Source organism: Chrysemys picta, chromosome 17, assembly GCF_011386835.1.
Source record: "Chrysemys picta bellii isolate R12L10 chromosome 17, ASM1138683v2, whole genome shotgun sequence".
NCBI classification, from domain to species: domain Eukaryota; kingdom Metazoa; phylum Chordata; order Testudines; family Emydidae; genus Chrysemys; species Chrysemys picta.
This window is the reverse complement of record NC_088807.1, coordinates 9,670,219-9,689,710: the sequence shown is the minus strand read 5'-3', so window position 1 is coordinate 9,689,710 and position 19,492 is coordinate 9,670,219. Positions and strand designations below refer to the sequence as shown.

The 19,492-nt window shown below is 43.2% G+C and overlaps 1 protein-coding gene across 1 annotated transcript in view; it reads right to left on the bottom strand.

Moving 5' to 3' along the window:
- LOC135976211 (butyrophilin subfamily 1 member A1-like) overlaps positions 1–19,492 on the bottom strand; it is a 43,571-nt gene that overhangs the window by 13,970 nt on the left and 10,109 nt on the right. The window contains exons 2-8 of the mRNA XM_065570944.1: positions 18,823–18,843; positions 15,463–15,483; positions 14,041–14,061; positions 12,956–12,976; positions 12,060–12,080; positions 1,442–1,462; positions 571–591 (exon numbers count right to left, since the gene is read on the bottom strand). Coding sequence (XP_065427016.1) covers positions 571–591; positions 1,442–1,462; positions 12,060–12,080; positions 12,956–12,976; positions 14,041–14,061; positions 15,463–15,483; positions 18,823–18,832 — 136 coding nt within the window. The 5' untranslated portion in view covers positions 18,833–18,843. The remainder of the gene's footprint in view (positions 1–570; positions 592–1,441; positions 1,463–12,059; positions 12,081–12,955; positions 12,977–14,040; positions 14,062–15,462; positions 15,484–18,822; positions 18,844–19,492) is intronic.

Genomic DNA, 19,492 nt, shown 5'->3' with positions numbered 1-19,492 from the left:
TCATTCAGATTGGCAGGACTGTGTGTGTTGCCCTGCCCAGACCTCAAAGGGAGAAGGAGGGTGGTGGTGAAGAATACACAATTGATGGAATACCAAGGGTAATAGTTCATATTTTGAATGTGGGACACCCACACACAGTCACTATCTCAAAGGGCGTGATTCTACTGCCATTGTTGATGTCATTGGCAAATTTCAAATCACATAATTGGAGACATGTTGTCAGGGCCTAACTCCTTTCAAAGACATGTAAGGACTGATTTGGGGTGAAATTCATCTCTGGACAGTGAGGAAGCGCTAGGATTATGCAGCACAAGATACTTATGTTTGCCCTATTTTGAAGGGATAGGTGGGGTTTTAGTGACACAAAGTGAGACTTTCACCCAATGGAAGCAGGAATTGGTCTGTAGCATTCATCTTTCCATCGTAGTAAATTTTATCAAAATAATATTCTAACAACAAACATCCTTCAGTTCCCATATTTCTAACTGTGAGAACTTCATTTCTTTTTGCATCTCCTTCCTACCATGGAACTGAATTGACTTTTACATTCAAAGAATCAATGCAACTTACTCAGTTGTACTTTGAGTTCATCTGCAAAGAAAAAAAAAAGATTTCTTAATTGACACACCTTGTCAATTTCAGTTGGGTTAGCTAGCAGATATTATACCTCTCCTGAAAAGCTTCTAATCTGACATCCCTCATCAACTCCACTGCAAGAATCCAAACCAGACTCATCCCCTTCTGTAAAAAGTACCAATAAAACTTGTCACTGCAATAAAATAAATCCTGAGCATTGTCACGGCTTTAGGGATGGTACACACTGCCTCTTTCTGGACTGCAAACACAACGCATGAGACTAATTTAAAGATTATTAGGAAAAATATGTTTGCTCTTATGCTTCTAACAGGGAACCTGCACAGCTCTTTATATATGTTTTACCAGAATAGTCAGTTTAACAAAACTGTAATGAAGGAGAACCAATTCAAAGTTACTTTTTTTTCTGTTTTGATAGTCTTCTCTTCGTGCAGTCATTTGTGAGTGTGTGTGTGTAATGGGTTCACAAATACTCACAAGCATTACTTTTTAACAACTCCCAAAGCCTTCAATATGAAACACCCCATATATTCCACTATCAAACACACTCCCAACTGTTGTCCCTATGCCCAATACCCGACCAAACTTATCTGCCAGCCATGACAGACCTCTGAATAAACCTCACCCCATGAAGAGGAAATCCCGACCTTCTCTTTGCATGGGAAACTCTACAGACTCTTTCTCTTCCCATGGAAATTGCTCTCACAACCCATCACTCCCATCTGCTAGATCCTTTTCATCGACACACTGACAATCATCAATCTTTTCTGTATTGATAGTTCCACATCTCCCACAAATATTATCCATCCTGACATCCTCAAAGCAAGAGAAGTCAATGGGACTTTACCGTTTTCTTCCTGGACTCTTCCTGAAAAAGAAAAAGAAATAGAAAACCACGTGCTTAACTCTGTACTTCCAGTTTTGTCTCCATAGCATACAGAAATAATGTAATATTCAGAACCAAGTCAAAGTCTGGTAATTTATAGAATAGAATAAGTACAGAAATAATATAATGCAAGAATCAAAGCCAATGATACTTGGATACCACGGTGGATTCCTAGATTCCAATGCCGGAAGAGATCACTGTGATTATATATCCTGAATCCTGGGATAAGACAGGCCACAGAACTTCCCTAAAATAATTCTTAGAAACCCTTGGTAATTTTTTCCAATGTTTAATTACTCTCACCATTAAAATGTACTTCTCATTTCCAGTCTGAATGTGTCTAGTTTCAGGTTATAGCCAAGTGACCATGTTATACCTACCTCTACTAGACTGAAGAGCCGATTAGCAGAGAAATGTATAAGACGATCCAACGGAAATTGAAATTGGGCAAATTCAGACAGGAAATTAGAGCTGACTGGGAATTGTTTCAATGAAAAGTTTTTTTTAGTTGAAAATGCTGATTCATCAAAACTGAAACTGAGAAATAGTGTTCTGTGCACTGAAACTCTGAATGAAAAACTATTCATAAAAGGTTAGAGATTTTGAAAATATCCAATTTCAACATTTTTGTACTGAGAAGTTTTGAATTTTAATTTGAAAGTAAAGAGAGTTATTTTGTTTAGAAATTTTAGTAAATATACACTAAAATGGTTTAGAAAAAGGAAAACACTTCAAAATCTAAAACAAAACACCCACATTTCAAATTTATCAAAAGAAGATGTTTCAATTGATCTTAAATTAACTGGGTAGGGGTAGGGGGCTTTTGGTTTGTGAAACATTTCAAGATTTCAAGTGTTCATCCTGATTCAGGCTGGGAAATTATTTTCTAATGTTGAAAATTCTAATGGAAGAGGAAAACCATTTTCCACCCAGCTCTCAGGGGCGGCTCCAGGCACGAGCGCTCCAAGCACATGCCTGGGGCGGGAAGCCGCGGGGGGCGCCCTGCCGGTCCCTGCGATTGCGGCAGGCAGGCAGCCTTCAGTGGCATGCCTGTGGGAGGTTCACTGGTCCCTCGGATTTGGTGGCAATTCGGTGGCAGGTATGCCGAAGCTGCGGGACCGGCGGACCTCCCGCAAGCATGCCGCTGAATCCGCGGGACTGGGGACCTCCCCCAGGCATGCTGCCGAAGGGCGGCAAAAAAGATAGAGCCACCCCTGCCAGTGCTACTACTAATAGAATAAAATAAAAGAGAATACATTGAAAAAGAGCTGTTTGGCATATGATACAGTTTGAATATATTTGTCCTAGCTCTTGTAAGCTGTCCCCACATTCTCACCCAACCCATCACCTTTTCATTTTTGCTAGGAGCAGGAGTGTCTGGTTTTACACGTTCTGATGATGCACATAAGGAATGTGCTGATGCCTTCAGCGCTTTCATCTCAGTGCTATGCTAGGAAGGAGCCAATCCATGTTGGCTCTGCTACTTGTCTCCCTTCCCTTGCTCCACCAAGCCCCATAGCCCCAGAGTGGTTATGGAAAGATTTCTCACTACCAGCCCCCAAACACGTGTGGGTGGGACAAAGAAATTCATGGCTGCGCCCTTCAGGGGAACACCCTGGCCAGGGTGACAGGGCTTGCAGGGGCTCCAACACCCCTGAAGCCTGGCAGGAGTGTGCGTCTTGCTGTTCCCAGACCACAAAGCAGGGTGGAGAGGAGATAACTGAGAGATATAGTAAAACAAAAACAAACAAACAAAAAGCCCACCAGAAAGAGTACTAGATAGTCTATATTTTGTGAGCAGGACACGCACACACATTACTATCTCAAAGGGTGTGCTGTTACTTTCATTATTAAAGTCAATGGCAAATTGCAAATCATATAATTGAAGATATAATGTCAGGGCCTCACTCCGCCTATATACAAAGACATGTTATGACTGATTTAGGGTGAAATTCATCCCTGGACAGAGAGAAGGACTAGACCTGTGCAGCACAAGGTACACACCTGTTCCCTAATTTGAACTGATAGCTGGGATTTAAGTGATGAATAACCCATTCCACAAGGGAGATTTTTCATCCAATGAGAGAAGGAATAGGGCTGTAGCACTGAACTGTATATCCTAGCAAATTTTAGGTAAATAATATTCTAACAAGAAAAACCATTCACTTGCTGTGCTTGTAACTGTGAGAACTTAATTTCCTTTTACATCTTTTTTTTTTTTTTTTTTTTTTAGCATGGAACTGGATTAACATTTACATTTGAAAAGTCAATGCAAAACTTATCCACTTGTATCTGGATTTCATCTGCAAAGCAAAAATAACTTTTTAATATTGACATAATTTTAATTTCTTTTGGCTTAGTGAATATTATGCCTCTCCTTTGAGGACTGAGGGGTCAGATATTGTGTGAGCAAGATTAATGGGTCTGACACATGCCTATTACAACATGTGGGGTATCTCATCCAGTGCAATAAGTGCCTCAACAAGAACTGTGTGGGTGAAACCCAACCATCACTACATTCCCAAATGAACTCACACAGGAAAATGATAAAGACATGTTACCACCTGTGGGTGACATTTTTTACTAAACAATCCCTCCATATCTGACTTCTTAGTTCTCATCCTCAAAGGAAACTCGCACAACACTTTCAAAAGATGAGCCTGGGAGCTGAACTTCATAACTTTGCTAGGCACTAAAAGTCCTGGTCTTAATAAAGACACTGGATTTATGGCTCTTCACAAGAATCTGTAACCTAATAGGTTCCCTTTTTATCGACTGCAGAAATGTTAATGGGCCATTTCACTTTGAATGGTCTCTTACAGTTTGTGTTGACCAATTATGCTAAACAATTTGTTACACCTTGTATTTAACTTTGACATTCTGGGTAGATTTCTGAGACAAGAGGAAGAGCTCTGTGTAAACTCGAAAGCTTGTTTCTCTCCCCAGTGGAGTTTGGTCCAATAAAAGTTATCTCCTCAACCAACTTGTCTTTTTATTCTTTTTTACTCATTCTGGAGATGCACAGGCATGGGCTAGAAGCATGGCATTCACTAGATTTAGAGGTGGCCTAACTAGGTCCAGATCATTACACTAATCATAGAATCACAGAATCATAGAATATCAGGGTTGGAAGGGACCTCAGGAGGTCATCTAGTCCTACCCTCTGCTCAAAGCAGGACAAACACCAACTAAATCATCCCAGCCAGGGCTTTGTCAAACCTGACCTTAAAAACCTCTTAGGAAGGAGATTCCACCACCTTCCCAGGTAACCCATTCCAGTGCTTCACCACCCTCCTAGTGAAAAAGTTTTTCCTAATATCCAACCTAAACATCCCCCACTGCAACTTGAGACCCGAATGGAGGGGAATGATCACATCCCTTGATCTGCTGGCAATGCTCCTACTTATACAGCTGAAAATGCAATTAGTCTTCTTGGCAGCAAGGGCACACTGTTGACTCATATCCAGCTTCTTGTCCACTGTAACCACTATATCTTTTTCTGCAGTACTGCTGTCTAGCCACTCGGTCCCTAGCCTGTAGCAGTGCATGAGATTCTTCTGTCCCAAGTTCAGGACTCTTCACTTGTCCTTGTTGAACCTCATCAGATTTCTTTTGTCCCAATCCTCTAATTTGTCTAGGTCCCTCTGTATCCTATCCCTACCCTCCAGTGTATTTACCACTCCTCCCAGTTTAGTGTCATCTACCAAATTGCTGAGAGTGCAGGCCACGCCCCCCTCCAGATCGATAATGAAGATATTGAACAAAACTGGACCCAGGACCGACCCTTTAATAACCTAATAAACCCTACTCAGTTCTGAAGAGGCTGCAAATGTCACTGAAAATACTTGGTGAGGTGATGACAGAGCCCATCTTAGTTAAACTTGGTGGTCAGATTTTTCAGTGTGACATGGGTGTTTATTTCTTATTGTAGCTTCTTTGTGTGGCACAAGAGGACTGGTCACTGGGTCTCCCATTTTCCTAACCACCAGGTTACAGAATAAATCTTATTTTCTCTCTATCGCTCTCTGGCCCAGTGACTGGTTAATTAGTTATCCAAACTGGAACAGCTGCAGCAGGAGAGATTGAAAGAGCACCGTGTATTTACCACTCCTCCCAGTTTAGTGTCATCTACCAAATTGCTGAGAGTGCAGGCCACGCCCCCCTCCAGATCGATAATGAAGATATTGAACAAAACTGGACCCAGGACCGACCCTTTAATAACCTAATAAACCCTACTCAGTTCTGAAGAGGCTGCAAATGTCACTGAAAATACTTGGTGAGGTGATGACAGAGCCCATCTTAGTTAAACTTGGTGGTCAGATTTTTCAGTGTGACATGGGTGTTTATTTCTTATTGTAGCTTCTTTGTGTGGCACAAGAGGACTGGTCACTGGGTCTCCCATTTTCCTAACCACCAGGTTACAGAATAAATCTTATTTTCTCTCTATCGCTCTCTGGCCCAGTGACTGGTTAATTAGTTATCCAAACTGGAACAGCTGCAGCAGGAGAGATTGAAAGAGCACCGTGTTACCCTATCCCATAACATAGTGGTTACAACATTCATCTGAAAGGTAGGAGTCCCCAGTTCAAATCCTTTCTTCCCATTAGGCAGATGCAAGAATTGAACCTGGGTCTCCCATATCCCAGATGAGTGCACTAATCACTGGGCTAAAAGTAATAAGAGACCTGTTTCTATCTTTTCCTGTGGTGTTTCTTGCAACAAATAGCTTCTGTGGCTAGGGGCAGGTCTACACTTAAAAGGCTGCAACTCTAGTGCTTTAACGAAGATGCTCTAGGCTGATGGCAGAGAGCTCTCACAGGGGTATAGTAAATCCACCTCTCTAAGGCTATGTCTACTCTAGAGATCTTACAGCTGCTCCGCTATTCCAGTGTAGCTTTGCTGCTGTAATATCTCAAGTGTAGCCACTCTACGCCAACAGGAGAGAGCTCTGCCAATGACATAATTAATCCTCCACCAATGAGCGTTGGTAGCTATCTTGGTAGGATACCAATATCTTTCAGGGACATAAATTATACCAGCATAAATGGTAGTGTAGACATAGCCTGAGAGGCAGTAGCTGGGTCAGCAGCCGAAGCGCTCCCCTAAACATAACGCTGTGCACAGGGGGGGCAGTTAGGTCAGTTTAACTACATCACTCAGGGGTCTGGATTATTCACACCGCTGAGCAACATAGTAATACCAACGTCAGTCATAGAATAGAATGGAATAGAATAGAATAGATTATTAGGGTTGGAAGAGCCCTCAGGAGGTCAACCAGTCCAATCCCCTGCTCAAAGCAGGACCAACACCAGCTAAATCATCCCAGCCAAGGCTTCATCAAGCCAGGCCTTAAAAACCTCTAAAAATGGCAATTCCACCACCTCCCTAGGTAACCCATTGCAGTGCTTCACCACCCTCCTACTAATACCTCCCAAAATGCCATTAGCCTTCTTGGCAACAAGGGCACACTGTTGACTCGTATCCAGCTTCCCATCCACTGTAACCTCTAGGTCCTTTTCTGCAGGACTGCTGTCTAGCCACTCGATCCCTACTTTGTAGCAGTGCACGGGATTCTTCCGTCCTAAGTGCAAGACTATGCACTTGTCCTTGTTGAACCTCATCAGCTTTCTTTTGGCTCAATCCTCCAATTTGTCTAGGGGCATGGGTGTCACCAAAACACAGTAGCCTTATGTTCCACAGGCTCCTCCACTAAAGAAGTGAATAAAACCAGCAGAAACTCAAGCAAAGAACTTGTACATATCCCACCTGCAGAATGGCTTGCTACCAAACCTTGTGGCCAAACTTTTCCAAATAAGGTCTTGCCTATTTGAGGAAATTATCTCAAAAAATATAGGGTATGATTTTAAAACTCTCTAGCTATTCTGGAGTAACTCCCACTGTGGAGAATGCTTTCCAGAAAAAGGGCCTTGTCCAGTTTAGCTTAATCCACTTCTAAAATAGAGTAAACTAAACTGGAAAAGACATTTTTTCTCCAGAAGAGGCGTGTCCAAAATGGGGGAGCTGTTCCAGAATAATTATGCCAGTCAATCTCCCCATGTAGGCAAGACCAAATCATGTCAAACCAACCTAATAGCTTTCTTTGACAAGTTGTGGATGGGGGGGCGGGGGAAGTGGAAGATGTGGCATATATTGACTTTAGTAAGGATTTTAATATTGTCAATCATGACCTTCTCATAAAAAAAAACTAGGGAAATACAACCTAGATGGAACTACTATATTGTGGGTGCATAACTGATTTGAAAACCATTCCCAGAGAGTAGTTATCAACGGTTCATGGAAGGGCATATTGCAGGGGTGGCCAAATCATAGCTCGCGAGCTGCATGTGGCTCTTTAACAGTTAAAGTACGACTCTCAGGCCTTGGCTACACTTACCGGCAAGTTCGACGGCTGGAAATCGAACTTCTGGGTTCGACTTATCGCGTCTAGTCTGGACGCGATAAGTCGAACCCGGAAGTGCTCGCCGTCGACTGCGGTACTCCAGCTCGCCGAGAGGAGTACCGCGGAGTCGACGGGGGAGCCTGCCTGCCGAGTGTGGACCAAGGTAAGTTTCAACTAATTCGAAATAAGGTACTTCGAACTTCAGCTACGTTATTCACGTAGCTGAAGTTGCGTACCTTAGTTCGAATTAGGGGGGGTAGTGTAGACCAAGCCTCAGAGTCCCCCATGCAACTCCCCCAATTCTCCACCTACCAGACTTGTGGAGCGGGGATCAGGACCTCTGCTTTGCAGTGGGATGGTGGAATAGGGGCTTCTGCCCAACAGGGAGGGGGGGCTTGGGGCTTTAGCCCTGCAGGTCATGCCTGCTGGGGCTCAGGGCTTCAGCAGGAGAGGGGCTGAAACCTCAAACTCCGGCAGCCGTGCCCCTGCTCTTGAACTTCTGAAGATTGTTGTATGCAGCTCAGCAGGTCAGTAAGTTTGGCCACCACTGGAATACGAGTGGGGTCCCAGAGGGATCAGTTCTGAGTCTGGTTCTGTTCAATATCTTCATCAATGACTTAGATAATGGCATAGAGAGTACACTTATAAAGTTTGCGGGTGATACCAACCTGGCATGGGTTGCAAGTGCTTTGGAGTATACAATGAACATTCAAAATGACCTTGACAAACTGGAGACATGGATGAAATTAGTAAATAGGATGAAATTCAATAAGGACAAATACAAAGTACTCCACTTAGGAAGGACAATCAGTTGCACACATACAAAATGGGAAATGACTGCCTAGGAAGGAGTACTGCAGAAAAGGATATGGGAGTTACAGTGGATCACAAGCTAAATATGAGTCAAGACTGTAACATTACTGCAAAAAAAGAAAAAAAGCAGACATCATTCTGGGATGTATTAGCAAGAGCATTGTAAGCAAGACACGAGAAGTAATTCTACTGCTCTACACAACACACAGATTAGGCCTCAGCAGGAGTATTGTGTCCAGATCTGGGTGCCACATTTGAGGAAAGATGTGGACAAATTGGAGAAAGTCCAGAGAAGAGCAACAAAAATGATTAAAGGTCTAGAAAACATCATCTATGAGGACATTGGAAAAACTGGGTTTGTTTAGTCTGGAGAAGAGACGACTGGGGGTGGGGGGGGACATGATAACTGTTTTCAGGTACATGAAATGTTGTTAGAAGGAGGAGGGAGAAAAAAATGTTCTCCTTAACCTCTGAGGATAGGACAAGAAACAATGGGCTTAAATTGCACCAAGGGCAGTTTAGGTTGGACATTAGGAAAAACTGCCTAACTCAGGGAATAAATTTCCTAGGCAGGCGATGGAATCTCTCTCACTGGAGATTTTAACAGCAGGTTACACAGATACCTGTCAGGGATAGTCTAGATAATGCTTCATCCTGTCTTGAGTTCAGGGGACTGTACTAGATGACCTCTTGAGGCCTGTTCAAGTAATACAATTCTATGATTCTATGTGGAACAGCAGACCAAGAAGGTTGATAGGTGTGATCTACAAGTTCTGAGTAGCTCCAGGAGAACTGTTACAACTAATGAACCTGAGCATCCCGAAGGTACAACAAGTTCAGCTACACTTGTTGGTTGAAATTCAGAAATAAAAGGAGACATTTTTGATACAATCTACTTCTGTTTAAGGTGTTTTTGTTTTGTTTTGTTTTGTTTTGTTTTGTTTTAATACTTATTTTGGGGATATGATATCTGAGCACAACAGAAAATTCAAAAGGTGCAAAAGCTACCTTGAGAAGAAAATAAATTAGACAGGAAAATGTTTGCTGGGAAGGGAGGGGGATTTGGGGCTGCAGCAAAGAATGGGGGTATTATGGGATAGGGATGTATGCAGGTGGTGTTTACAGGTGGGAAAGGATTTGGGGGCTCTGGTTAAGGAGAAGGTGAGGATTTGGGAGAATAAGAGGGGAAGTGTGGGACATCGAAAATGTGAGATGGAGGTGGGTGAAAAAGCATGTGTATACTGGTAACAGAGTACTTCATCTTAACATACTGTGCCTTCCCCACATAGGAATTGGGTGGAGTCATTAATATTTGTGAAGTGGGTTCGACATATGAAGAGCTATAGACATTCACTGAGAGGCTGCCAGGTGGTATCTTGTGCCCTTCCAGAACACTGAGTTCAGCAAAACTCCACCTCTGAAACCCAGGGAAGCTGGGAGATATGCTATAGCTCAATCAAAAATGGAACTGATGTGAGAATTACTGGGTGGAATCCTCTGGTTTGTGCTATACAGTAGGTCAGACTAGAAGATCATAATGGTCCCTTCTGGCCCTGGAATCTATGAATCTAAGAACTACAAGTGAAGACTGTTTCACTGAATTTCAGTCAACTGAAAATCCTAATTATCTGAGTCAGCAGTGTGTCCCCCATATATTTAATGAACTGCTTATAGCTTCTCACTGATAAGCATGCAGGGGTCATGCTTATCAGTGGGAAGCTATAAGCAGCTCATTAAATACATGGGGACACATTCTTCATTCCTATAGCTAGGCTGTCAGTCCCGGAGGGTGGAGAGAGAGAGGGATGCGGGGAGAACAGTGTGGAGAAAGTGAATAGGAAAATGTTATTTCCCCCTGCACATAACACAAGAACTAGGTATCACCCAATGAAATAAATAGGTAGCAGTTTTAAAACAAGCAAAAGGGAGTATTTCTTCAGACTGCACAGTCGATCTGTGGAAATCTAGGCTGTCAATGCTGGCTGCCAAGAAGGCTTCTGTCTCCCACCCCCAACTCCCCCCTGCTCCTCCTTTCCTTCCCTGTTACTCTCCTCCACCTTCCTCTTCCTCCCTTCCTTCACTGCCCTCCTTTCCACTTCCCTATCAGGTGGGGAGAGGGAGGGGTTCTTTCCCAGTGGAACTGATACTGATTTATGTTGGGCAGTGAATGCTGTGTTGTCGAGTCCTTCTTCACACTGTGGCGCAGTACTGTCAGTGTCGCTGGGGATTGCTCCCTTCTAGGAGATGAAAATGGTCAAAATCTAAATGGAACATTTTGATTTTTTTGAAACAAAACAAACCATTTCTTCTGGGGAGGATTTTTGGAATCGCCAATGTACCAAAAGTCTGTTATTCACACAGCTCCACAAAGCAGGTGTGTCTGTGGGTTTAATATGAGCTCGTACGCTAGGCAGCAGGTCATGTATTTAAAACCCCATTAAACTCAGTGAAACCACCACATTTTTCTATCATCTACACCATTAACCATTCTATACACTTCCAGACTTTCAATAATCCCATTTTCCCTTAACCATGTCCTCCTTAACCTCTGAGAAAAAGATAAGAGTCAATGGGCTTAAATTGCAGCAAGGGTAGTTTAGGTTGGACATTAGAAAAAACTTCCTAACTCTCAGGGAATAAATTGCCTAGGAAGGGGATGGAATCTCTCTCATTGGAGATTTTAAGAGCAGGTTAGACAGACACCTGTCAGGGATAGTCTAGATAATACTTGGTCCTGCCTTGAGTTCAGGGGACTGGACTAGATGACCTCTCGAGGCCCCTTCCAGTCCTACAATTCTATGTGGAACAGCACATCAAGGAGGTTGATAGCCAGGTGTGATTTACAGGTTCCGAGTAGCTCCGGGAGAACTGTTACAACTAATGAACCTGAGCATCCTGAAGGTACAACAAGTTCAGCTATGTTTCCAGTGGGTTCCAGTTTCCATTTACTTCCATCTACTGACCTATCACATATGGCATTGCCAAACCAAGAAGTTAAAAATTCACAAATAAGACACCCAAAAATCATGGTATTAAAAACAAACAATTACATCATTTGTTTTGCCTCTCTTCTGTTTTCTGAAGACCCCTGCTACCACCAATGTTGCTTACTCTCATATATTTATAGTGAGTATGGTGATTTTGTCCCCTGCTGCATAAAAGCTTACCAGAATACCCAGCTGAGATCAGATTTCACACATTGGTGTAAAATCCTGCCTGATGGCCCAGAGCTTCCAACTTCTCCCAAAAATCAAAGTAATTTATTCTGTGCTCCCTCCCAGTCCCAAGTCAACTCATTTTATGCTTCCCACTCTCACACCACCTCATCTGTGAAAGTGGAACATACAAAAATGTGTTGGAACTTACGTATTCTGCAACACATATTACCTGAGAAAGACAAAAATGAACTTTTCAGGAAAGATGTAGACAAATTGGAGAAGGTCCAGAGAAGAACAACAAAAATTATTAAAGGTCTAGAAAACATTATATATGAGGGAACATTGGGAAAAAATGGGTGAGAAAGACAAAAATGAAATTTCAAGACAGGAACTTATTTTCATATACAAACTGGGAGAATAGTTTAGTTTCCCAGAGTGAGAATTCATTCAGGCTGATCCCCTCCCAGTCAAGTTCCCCCATCCCTCCCCAGTGCTAACTGCCTATCCCTGCCTGTATCTCCTGTCCTGAAATGGACGCCATCATAATCATCCACAGTAATGCAGCAGTTTTTGGAATCTCACTTTCTACATTTCCTTTTCACAATGCTGCCTGAGTGACAGCTGTGGAATTGGAATAATCATTCTTTGATCTACAGAAAGTATGTAGCATTGGCAGCAGTCATGTACCTTAGACTTACCATTTACTTCCATGTACTACCATATCACATATGGCATTGCCAAACCAAGAAGTTCAAACATCACAAATAAGACACCCAAAAATCATGGTATTAGAAACAAACAATTAAATAATGTTTTTGGCCTGTTTTCTGTTTTCTGAAGTCCCCCTGCCACCACCAATGTTGCTTACTCTCATATATTTATAGTGAGTATGGTGATTTTGTCCCCTGCTGCATAAAAGCTTACCAGAATACCCAGCTGAGATCAGATTTCACACATTGGTGTAAAATCCTGCCTGATGGCCCAGAGCTTCCAACTTCTCCCAAAAATCAAAGTAATTTATTCTGTGCTCCCTCCCCGTCTCACATGAACTCATTTTATGCTTTCCAATCTCAACACCAACTCATCTGTGAAAGTGGAACATACCTACTCCGCAACACATGTTACCTGAGAAAGACAAAAATGGGTAATTTCAGGAAAGATGTGGACAAATTGGAGAAAGTCTAGGGAAGAACATAAAAATGATTAAAGGTCTAGAAAACATTATCTATGAGGCACCATTGGAAAAAATGGGTTTGTTTAATCTGGAGAAGAGAAGACTGAGGGAGGGACACATAACTTTATTCATGTACATAAAATGTTGTTAGAAGGAGGAGGGAGGAAAAAATGTTCTCCTTAACCTCTGAGGATAAGCTAAGCACCAGTGGGCTTAAATTTTATCAAGAGTAGTTTAGGTTGGACATTAGGAAAAACTTCCTAACTCTCAGGGAATAAATTGCCTAGGCAGGAGATGGAATCTCTCTCATTGGAGATTTTAAGAGCAGGTTAGACAGACACCTGTGAGAGATAGTCTAGATAATGCTTGGTCCTGCCTTGAGTTCAGGGGACTGTACTAGTTGACCTCACGAGGCCCCTTCCAGTCCTACAATTCTATGATTCTATGTGGAACAGCAGATCAAGGAGGTTGATGCCCAGGTATTATTTACAGATTCTGAGTAGCTCCAGGAGAACTGTTACAACTAATGAACCTGAGCATCCTGAAGGTACAACAAGTTCAGCTATGTTTCCAGTGGGTTCCAGTTTCCATTTACTTCCATCTACTGACATATCAAATATGGCATTGCCACACCAAGAAGTTAAAAATTCACAAATAAGACACCCCGAAATCATGGTATTAAAAACAAACAATTAAATCTTTTTTTTTTGCCTCCCTTCTGTTTTCTGAACTCCCCCTGCTACCACCAATATTGCTTACTCTCATATATTTATAGTGAGTACGGTGATTTTGGTCCCCTGCTGTATAAAAGCTTGCCAGAATACCCAGCTGAGATCAGATTTCACACATTGGTGTAAAATCCTGCCTGATGGCCCAAAGCTTCCAACTTCTCCCAAAAATCAAAGTAATTTATTCTGTGCTCCCTCCCAGTCCCAAGTCAACTCATTTTATGCTTCCCAATCTCACACCACCTCATCTGTTAAAGTGGAACATACAAAAATCTGTTGGAACTTACGTATTCTGCAACACATTTTACCTGGGAAAGACAAAAATGAACTTTTCAGGAAAGATGTGGACAAATTGGAGAAAGTCTAGAGAAGAGCATCAAAAATTATTAAAGGTCTAGGAAACATTATCTATGAGGGACCATTGGAAAAAAAAAGGGGTTGTTTAATCTGGAGAAGAGAAGACTGAGGGGGGAACACATGATAACTGTTTTCATGTACGTAAAATGTTGTTAGAAGCAGGGCCGGCTCTAACTTTTTTGCCACCCCAGGCAAAAAAGAAGAGCACCGCCCCTCCGTACCCACTCCTGCGAGTGCCGTGCTGCCGAACCCCCCCACCACACCGTGCTGCTGAAATCCCCGCCCACCCTGAGAACCATGCCGACCGAAGCGCCGCCCCCCCGAGCACCGCACCGCCCGAAGCCCCCCCCTCCAAGCGCCATGCCGCCCGAAGCTGCCACCCCTCCGAGCGCCGTGCCAAGCCCCCACCCCCCTCCGAGTGCCATGCCAAACCCCTGCCCCCTCCGAGCGCCATGCCACGCCAGCCCCTTCCCCCTCTGATCGCCGTGCCAAGCCCCCGCTCCCCCGAGCGCCATGCCGCCTGAAGCTCCGCCCCCCCCGAGCGCCACGTGGCCCAAAGCCCCACCCCCCGAGCGCTGCACCACGGAAACAAAAAAAAAAAACCTCCAGCGCTGCCCCGACGAACCCCCCCCCCCAACTAAAAATAAAAACCCGAGCGCTGCCCCGCCCCAAGATGCCACCCCAAGCACGTGCTTGGTCGGCTGGTGCCTGGAGCCGGCCCTGGTTAGAAGGAGGAGGGAGGAAAAAATGTTCTCCTTAACCTCTGAGGATAAGATAAGCGCCAATGGGCTTAAATTTCAGCAAGGGTAGTTTAGGTTGGACATTAGGAAAAACTTCCTAACTCTCAGGGAATAAATTGCCTAGGAAGGGGATGGAATCCCTCTCATTGGAGATTTTAAGAGCAGGTTAGACAGACACCTGTGAGAGATAGTCTAGATAATGCTTGGTCCTGCCTTGAGTTCAGGGGACTGTACTAGATGACCTCTCGAGGCACCTACCACTCCTACGATTCTATGAGTCTATGTGGAACGGCACATCAAGGAGGTTGATAGCCAGGTGTGATTTACAGGTTCTGAGTAGCTCTGGGAGAACCGTTACAACTAATGAACCTGGGCATCCCGAAGGCACAACAAGTTCAGCTTCGCTTCCAGTGGGTTCCAGTTTCCATTTACTTCCATGTACTACCATATCACATATGGCATTGCCAAACCAAGAAGTTCAAACATCACAAATAAGACACCCAAAAATCATGGTATTAGAAACAAACAATTAAATAATGTTTTTGGCCTGTTTTCTGTTTTCTGAAGTCCCCCTGCCACCACCAATGTTGCTTGGAATCTGTTGGAACTTACGTATTCTGCAACACATATTACCTGAGAAAGACAAAAATGAACTTTTCAGGAAAGATGTAGACAAATTGGAGAAGGTCCAGAGAAGAACAACAAAAATTATTAAAGGTCTAGAAAACATTATATATGAGGGAACATTGGGAAAAAATGGGTGAGAAAGACAAAAATGAAATTTCAAGACAGGAACTTATTTTCATATACAAACTGGGAGAATAGTTTAGTTTCCCAGAGTGAGAATTCATTCAGGCTGATCCCCTCCCAGTCAAGTTCCCCCATCCCTCCCCAGTGCTAACTGCCTATCCCTGCCTGTATCTCCTGTCCTGAAATGGATGCCATCATAATCATCCACAGTAATGCAGCAGTTTTTGGAATCTCACTTTCTACATTTCCTTCTCACAATGCTGCCTGAGTGACAGCTGTGGAATTGGAATAATCATTCTTTGATCTACAGAAAGTATGTAGCATTGGCAGCAGTCATGTACCTTAGACTTACCAATTAGCGTGTGGAAAAACCACATGGCACATCTGGGTCCCAAATAATGCTGAGTATTAAAAGTAAACAAACATGCAATGCCTAGCTGCATACATACTGCTGCCATGAGTGGTTTTCTAGTTTCTTCCAAAGTATAGAACATTGTGAGAACCAAGGGAGGCATGGCTGCTACTCTGAAACCAGAGAATTTAAAGGGACACTACCCTATTACTATACAGTGTACAGAGTAATATAGGCATATCAAAATAATATGGCATTGCCAACACAAGAAGTTCAAAAATCACAAATTAGACCCTGCCTGCCCAAGATCATGGGATTAAAAAAAATTAATATTTTTTTTGGCTTGGGGACTTATGTATTGGGCCCAGTCCTTTACATAAAAAAGAAAAAAGTGAACTTTTAATCAGATAAACTAATTTTAATGTACAAGTTGAGAAAATAGCTTAGTTTGTCAGGGTTAGAAACCATTCAGCCTGAGCACTCCCAGTCAAGTTCCCCCTTCCCTTTCCAATTCCAACTATCTATCCCTACCCATAGCGCCTGTCCTGAAATAGACACAGGCACAATATTGCAAAGTAATGCAGCAACCTTTAGATGTCACTTTGTATATTTCCTTCTCATAAGGCTGCCACATTGATATCTGTGAAGTCGGAATAATCATTCTTTGATCCACAGAAAATGTACAACATGGGCAACAGCCATGTACCTTACATTTGCCCTGGGGAGATAGGTGTTGGAGGGGAGCACAGATTGCAAGATTCATTTAGCTCTTGGTCTGAATTTTGAGGTGCCAAATGAGGTTGTCTCTCCATCCCTTCATATATATATATATATTTGGAGTCGTTGGGGCAGATGATGGAGCAGTCAGTAGAGAGGTCAAGGTAGTAGGACCCTGCAGATCACAGCAATTTTGGAAACCCCTTAGGCTCATGCAGACAGTGGAATGCCCCTGATGGTCCTTCAAAAAGCCCCAGTGACATAGATGCTGACTCTCTGCATATCAGGGACAGCATCTTTGCGTTCGCCTGTCTTGTTCTCCATCCAGCTCATCACAGTGGTGCTGGATGGCTACAGGGCAAGCCTGTGCCTTTGCATGGCCTGTGTCTCAGCGAGGAAAGTTACAGTTACAGTCCTCATGGATGATTTCAAAGACTCCCTGTGCCACAGCCAGGTGAAACCTTTTCTCCAGATGTGTCTGTGGTACCTTGTTAACACATCCCTGCTATGGTGTGCAGACAAAACCAATGCTAACAGGTAGTCCTCATCATAATTTGAGACTAGTTAAAGAAAGGAGCAGCAGTGGTTAGCCTATCAAGTTTTATTTACATTTGTGTACATATTTGAGGTCCAACAGGGACCCCCTGCCCAAGACCTTCATCAGTATAGTACTTTCATCTTCTCCCTTGACTAACCGTGAATGGTGTAACTGTCCCTATCACCTTATTTTTTTTTTGCTGCTCATGGACTGCCTATTGGATTATAATTTATGGAATTGATTCTGAAAGAACTTTTTGCAGCTCAGCACCTCACCATCTCTACTATGAATCTGACCTAAGAACTTTATTCATATCTGTATGTATAACGATCTGTTAACCATAATCACTCTTTCTTTCTTTTTTTAATAACTCTTAGTTTAGTTAATAAGAATTGGCTGCAAGCGTGTGATTTGGGTAAAGTCTGAAAATATTCATTGACCTGATGGCTTATGTGTCCAATCCCTTGGGACTGGTATAACTTTATATATGGTGAAAAGGATATTAAGTAATCCTCACCATAGATGATTTGGCTGTCTGGGTGGCCAAGGGCTTCTTAATAACCAGTAAGGTGTTGTAGAAGCTGTTTTGTTGTTGGTTGGTGAATCCAGAGGTGAAGGTAACTGAGGACCCTTACCGGTATGGTGCAGGGTGGCTCTGGTCCCCGGAAAGGGCAGGGCCTCGGGCAGAAGGGGTGGGGCAGGGCTGGGGGGGTCAGCATCCCTCAGCCAGCCCTTCCAGGCCGCCTGTTCCGTGCCGCCCAGGGCTCCTGTGTTGATTTAAAGGGCCTTTTAAATTGCCGTCCCAAGGGCAGCTGCTCCCTTTCCCCCCCCGCCCGTCGGCGGTGGAGGGGCAAAAGGGGCAGGGACGTTAAAGCACTGCAGGGTCCTTTGCCGTGGCAGCGCTTTAATGTCCCTGCCCCTTTTGCCTCCCCTGTCAGTGGCCCTGCTGGTATGGACCTACTAGCAGGGCCGCCAATGGGGGGAAGGGGCAATGACGTTAAAGCGCTGCAGCAGCAAAGGACCATCCTTAAAACACTGCCATGGCAGCGCTTTAACGTTGCTACTGCTTCCCATCGCCCCATCAGCGGCCCTGCCAGTACAGAGCCTACCAGCAGGGCTGCCAACAGGGGAGGCAAAAGGGGCAGGGACATTAAAGCTCTGCCGTGGCACCGCTTTAATGTGGGCTGGATATGGGCCGGTGCAGGTTCTTACCGGTACGCAGTACCGGCCCATACCAGCTCATTTTCACCTCTGGGTGAATCTAATTATTAGAAATAACCTCCAGTTTTGGGGATCACCTATCCCATCATTTGTAGTTTGTCCTGATTGAACAATCTCAGTGAGGCCCCTCCAGGCACTATGGTCCCACCATCCTATATAATCCATGTTTTACCCACAATGGAGAAACAAAGCCTCTTAGTTAACCTTGTATCATGGAATCTATTCCACTATCCAAATGGCCAGTGGGAGTGAGGTTTAATAAAACTCTGTTAAATATAGCAAATATTTCTGAAGGGAAGTCAGAGAAGCAGGTAATGTATGGTACAGAACTGGATGATGGAGCACTCATCACATTAATTCAGCTTCAGAAATCAATGCATACAACAGTACTTACAATTTCCCATCTTTGACTTTTCTGAAAGAGAAAAACAACATATACATATTGTTTAAGTACAAATGAGTTAAAAACAAGGCACTTTTCAGCGTTTAAAACGTTTGCTATATGAAACAATCCGTAGTAACAAAACTTACAATACAGTAATATTCTGACACAACACCAGGTGAATCAGTTTAAGGATCTCATGTTCTCAGACATTTTTCATTCACTATGTAAATCTGAATTCCACAGGTGGAATTCCGAGAGTTTGGTGGAAGTTTAGTCCTGGGAATTTTTCAAACAATCAGTATAGCAGTTGCAATTTATTTGAATTCCTGAGGGTTTATTGGCTCTCTGAATGCATCTTCTGCTCTATATTAGTTTGTCTTTCAGTATTAAAAAAGATAGATATGTTCAGACTATAAATAAGGTGTAAATATTTTTATGGTGAGAGTAATTAACCAATGGAAACATTTTAGAAGGGTCATGGTGAATTCTCCACCACTGACAATTTTTAGATCAAGATTGGATGTTTTTCTAAAAGATCTGCTCTAACAATTCTTTATTATTCTGGGAAAGTTCTCTGGCCTGCAGTGTACAGGAAGTCATCACAGATGACCACCATGGTCCCTTCTGGCCTTAGACTCTACAAATCTATGAATATATTATGATAGATCATCTGGTATTG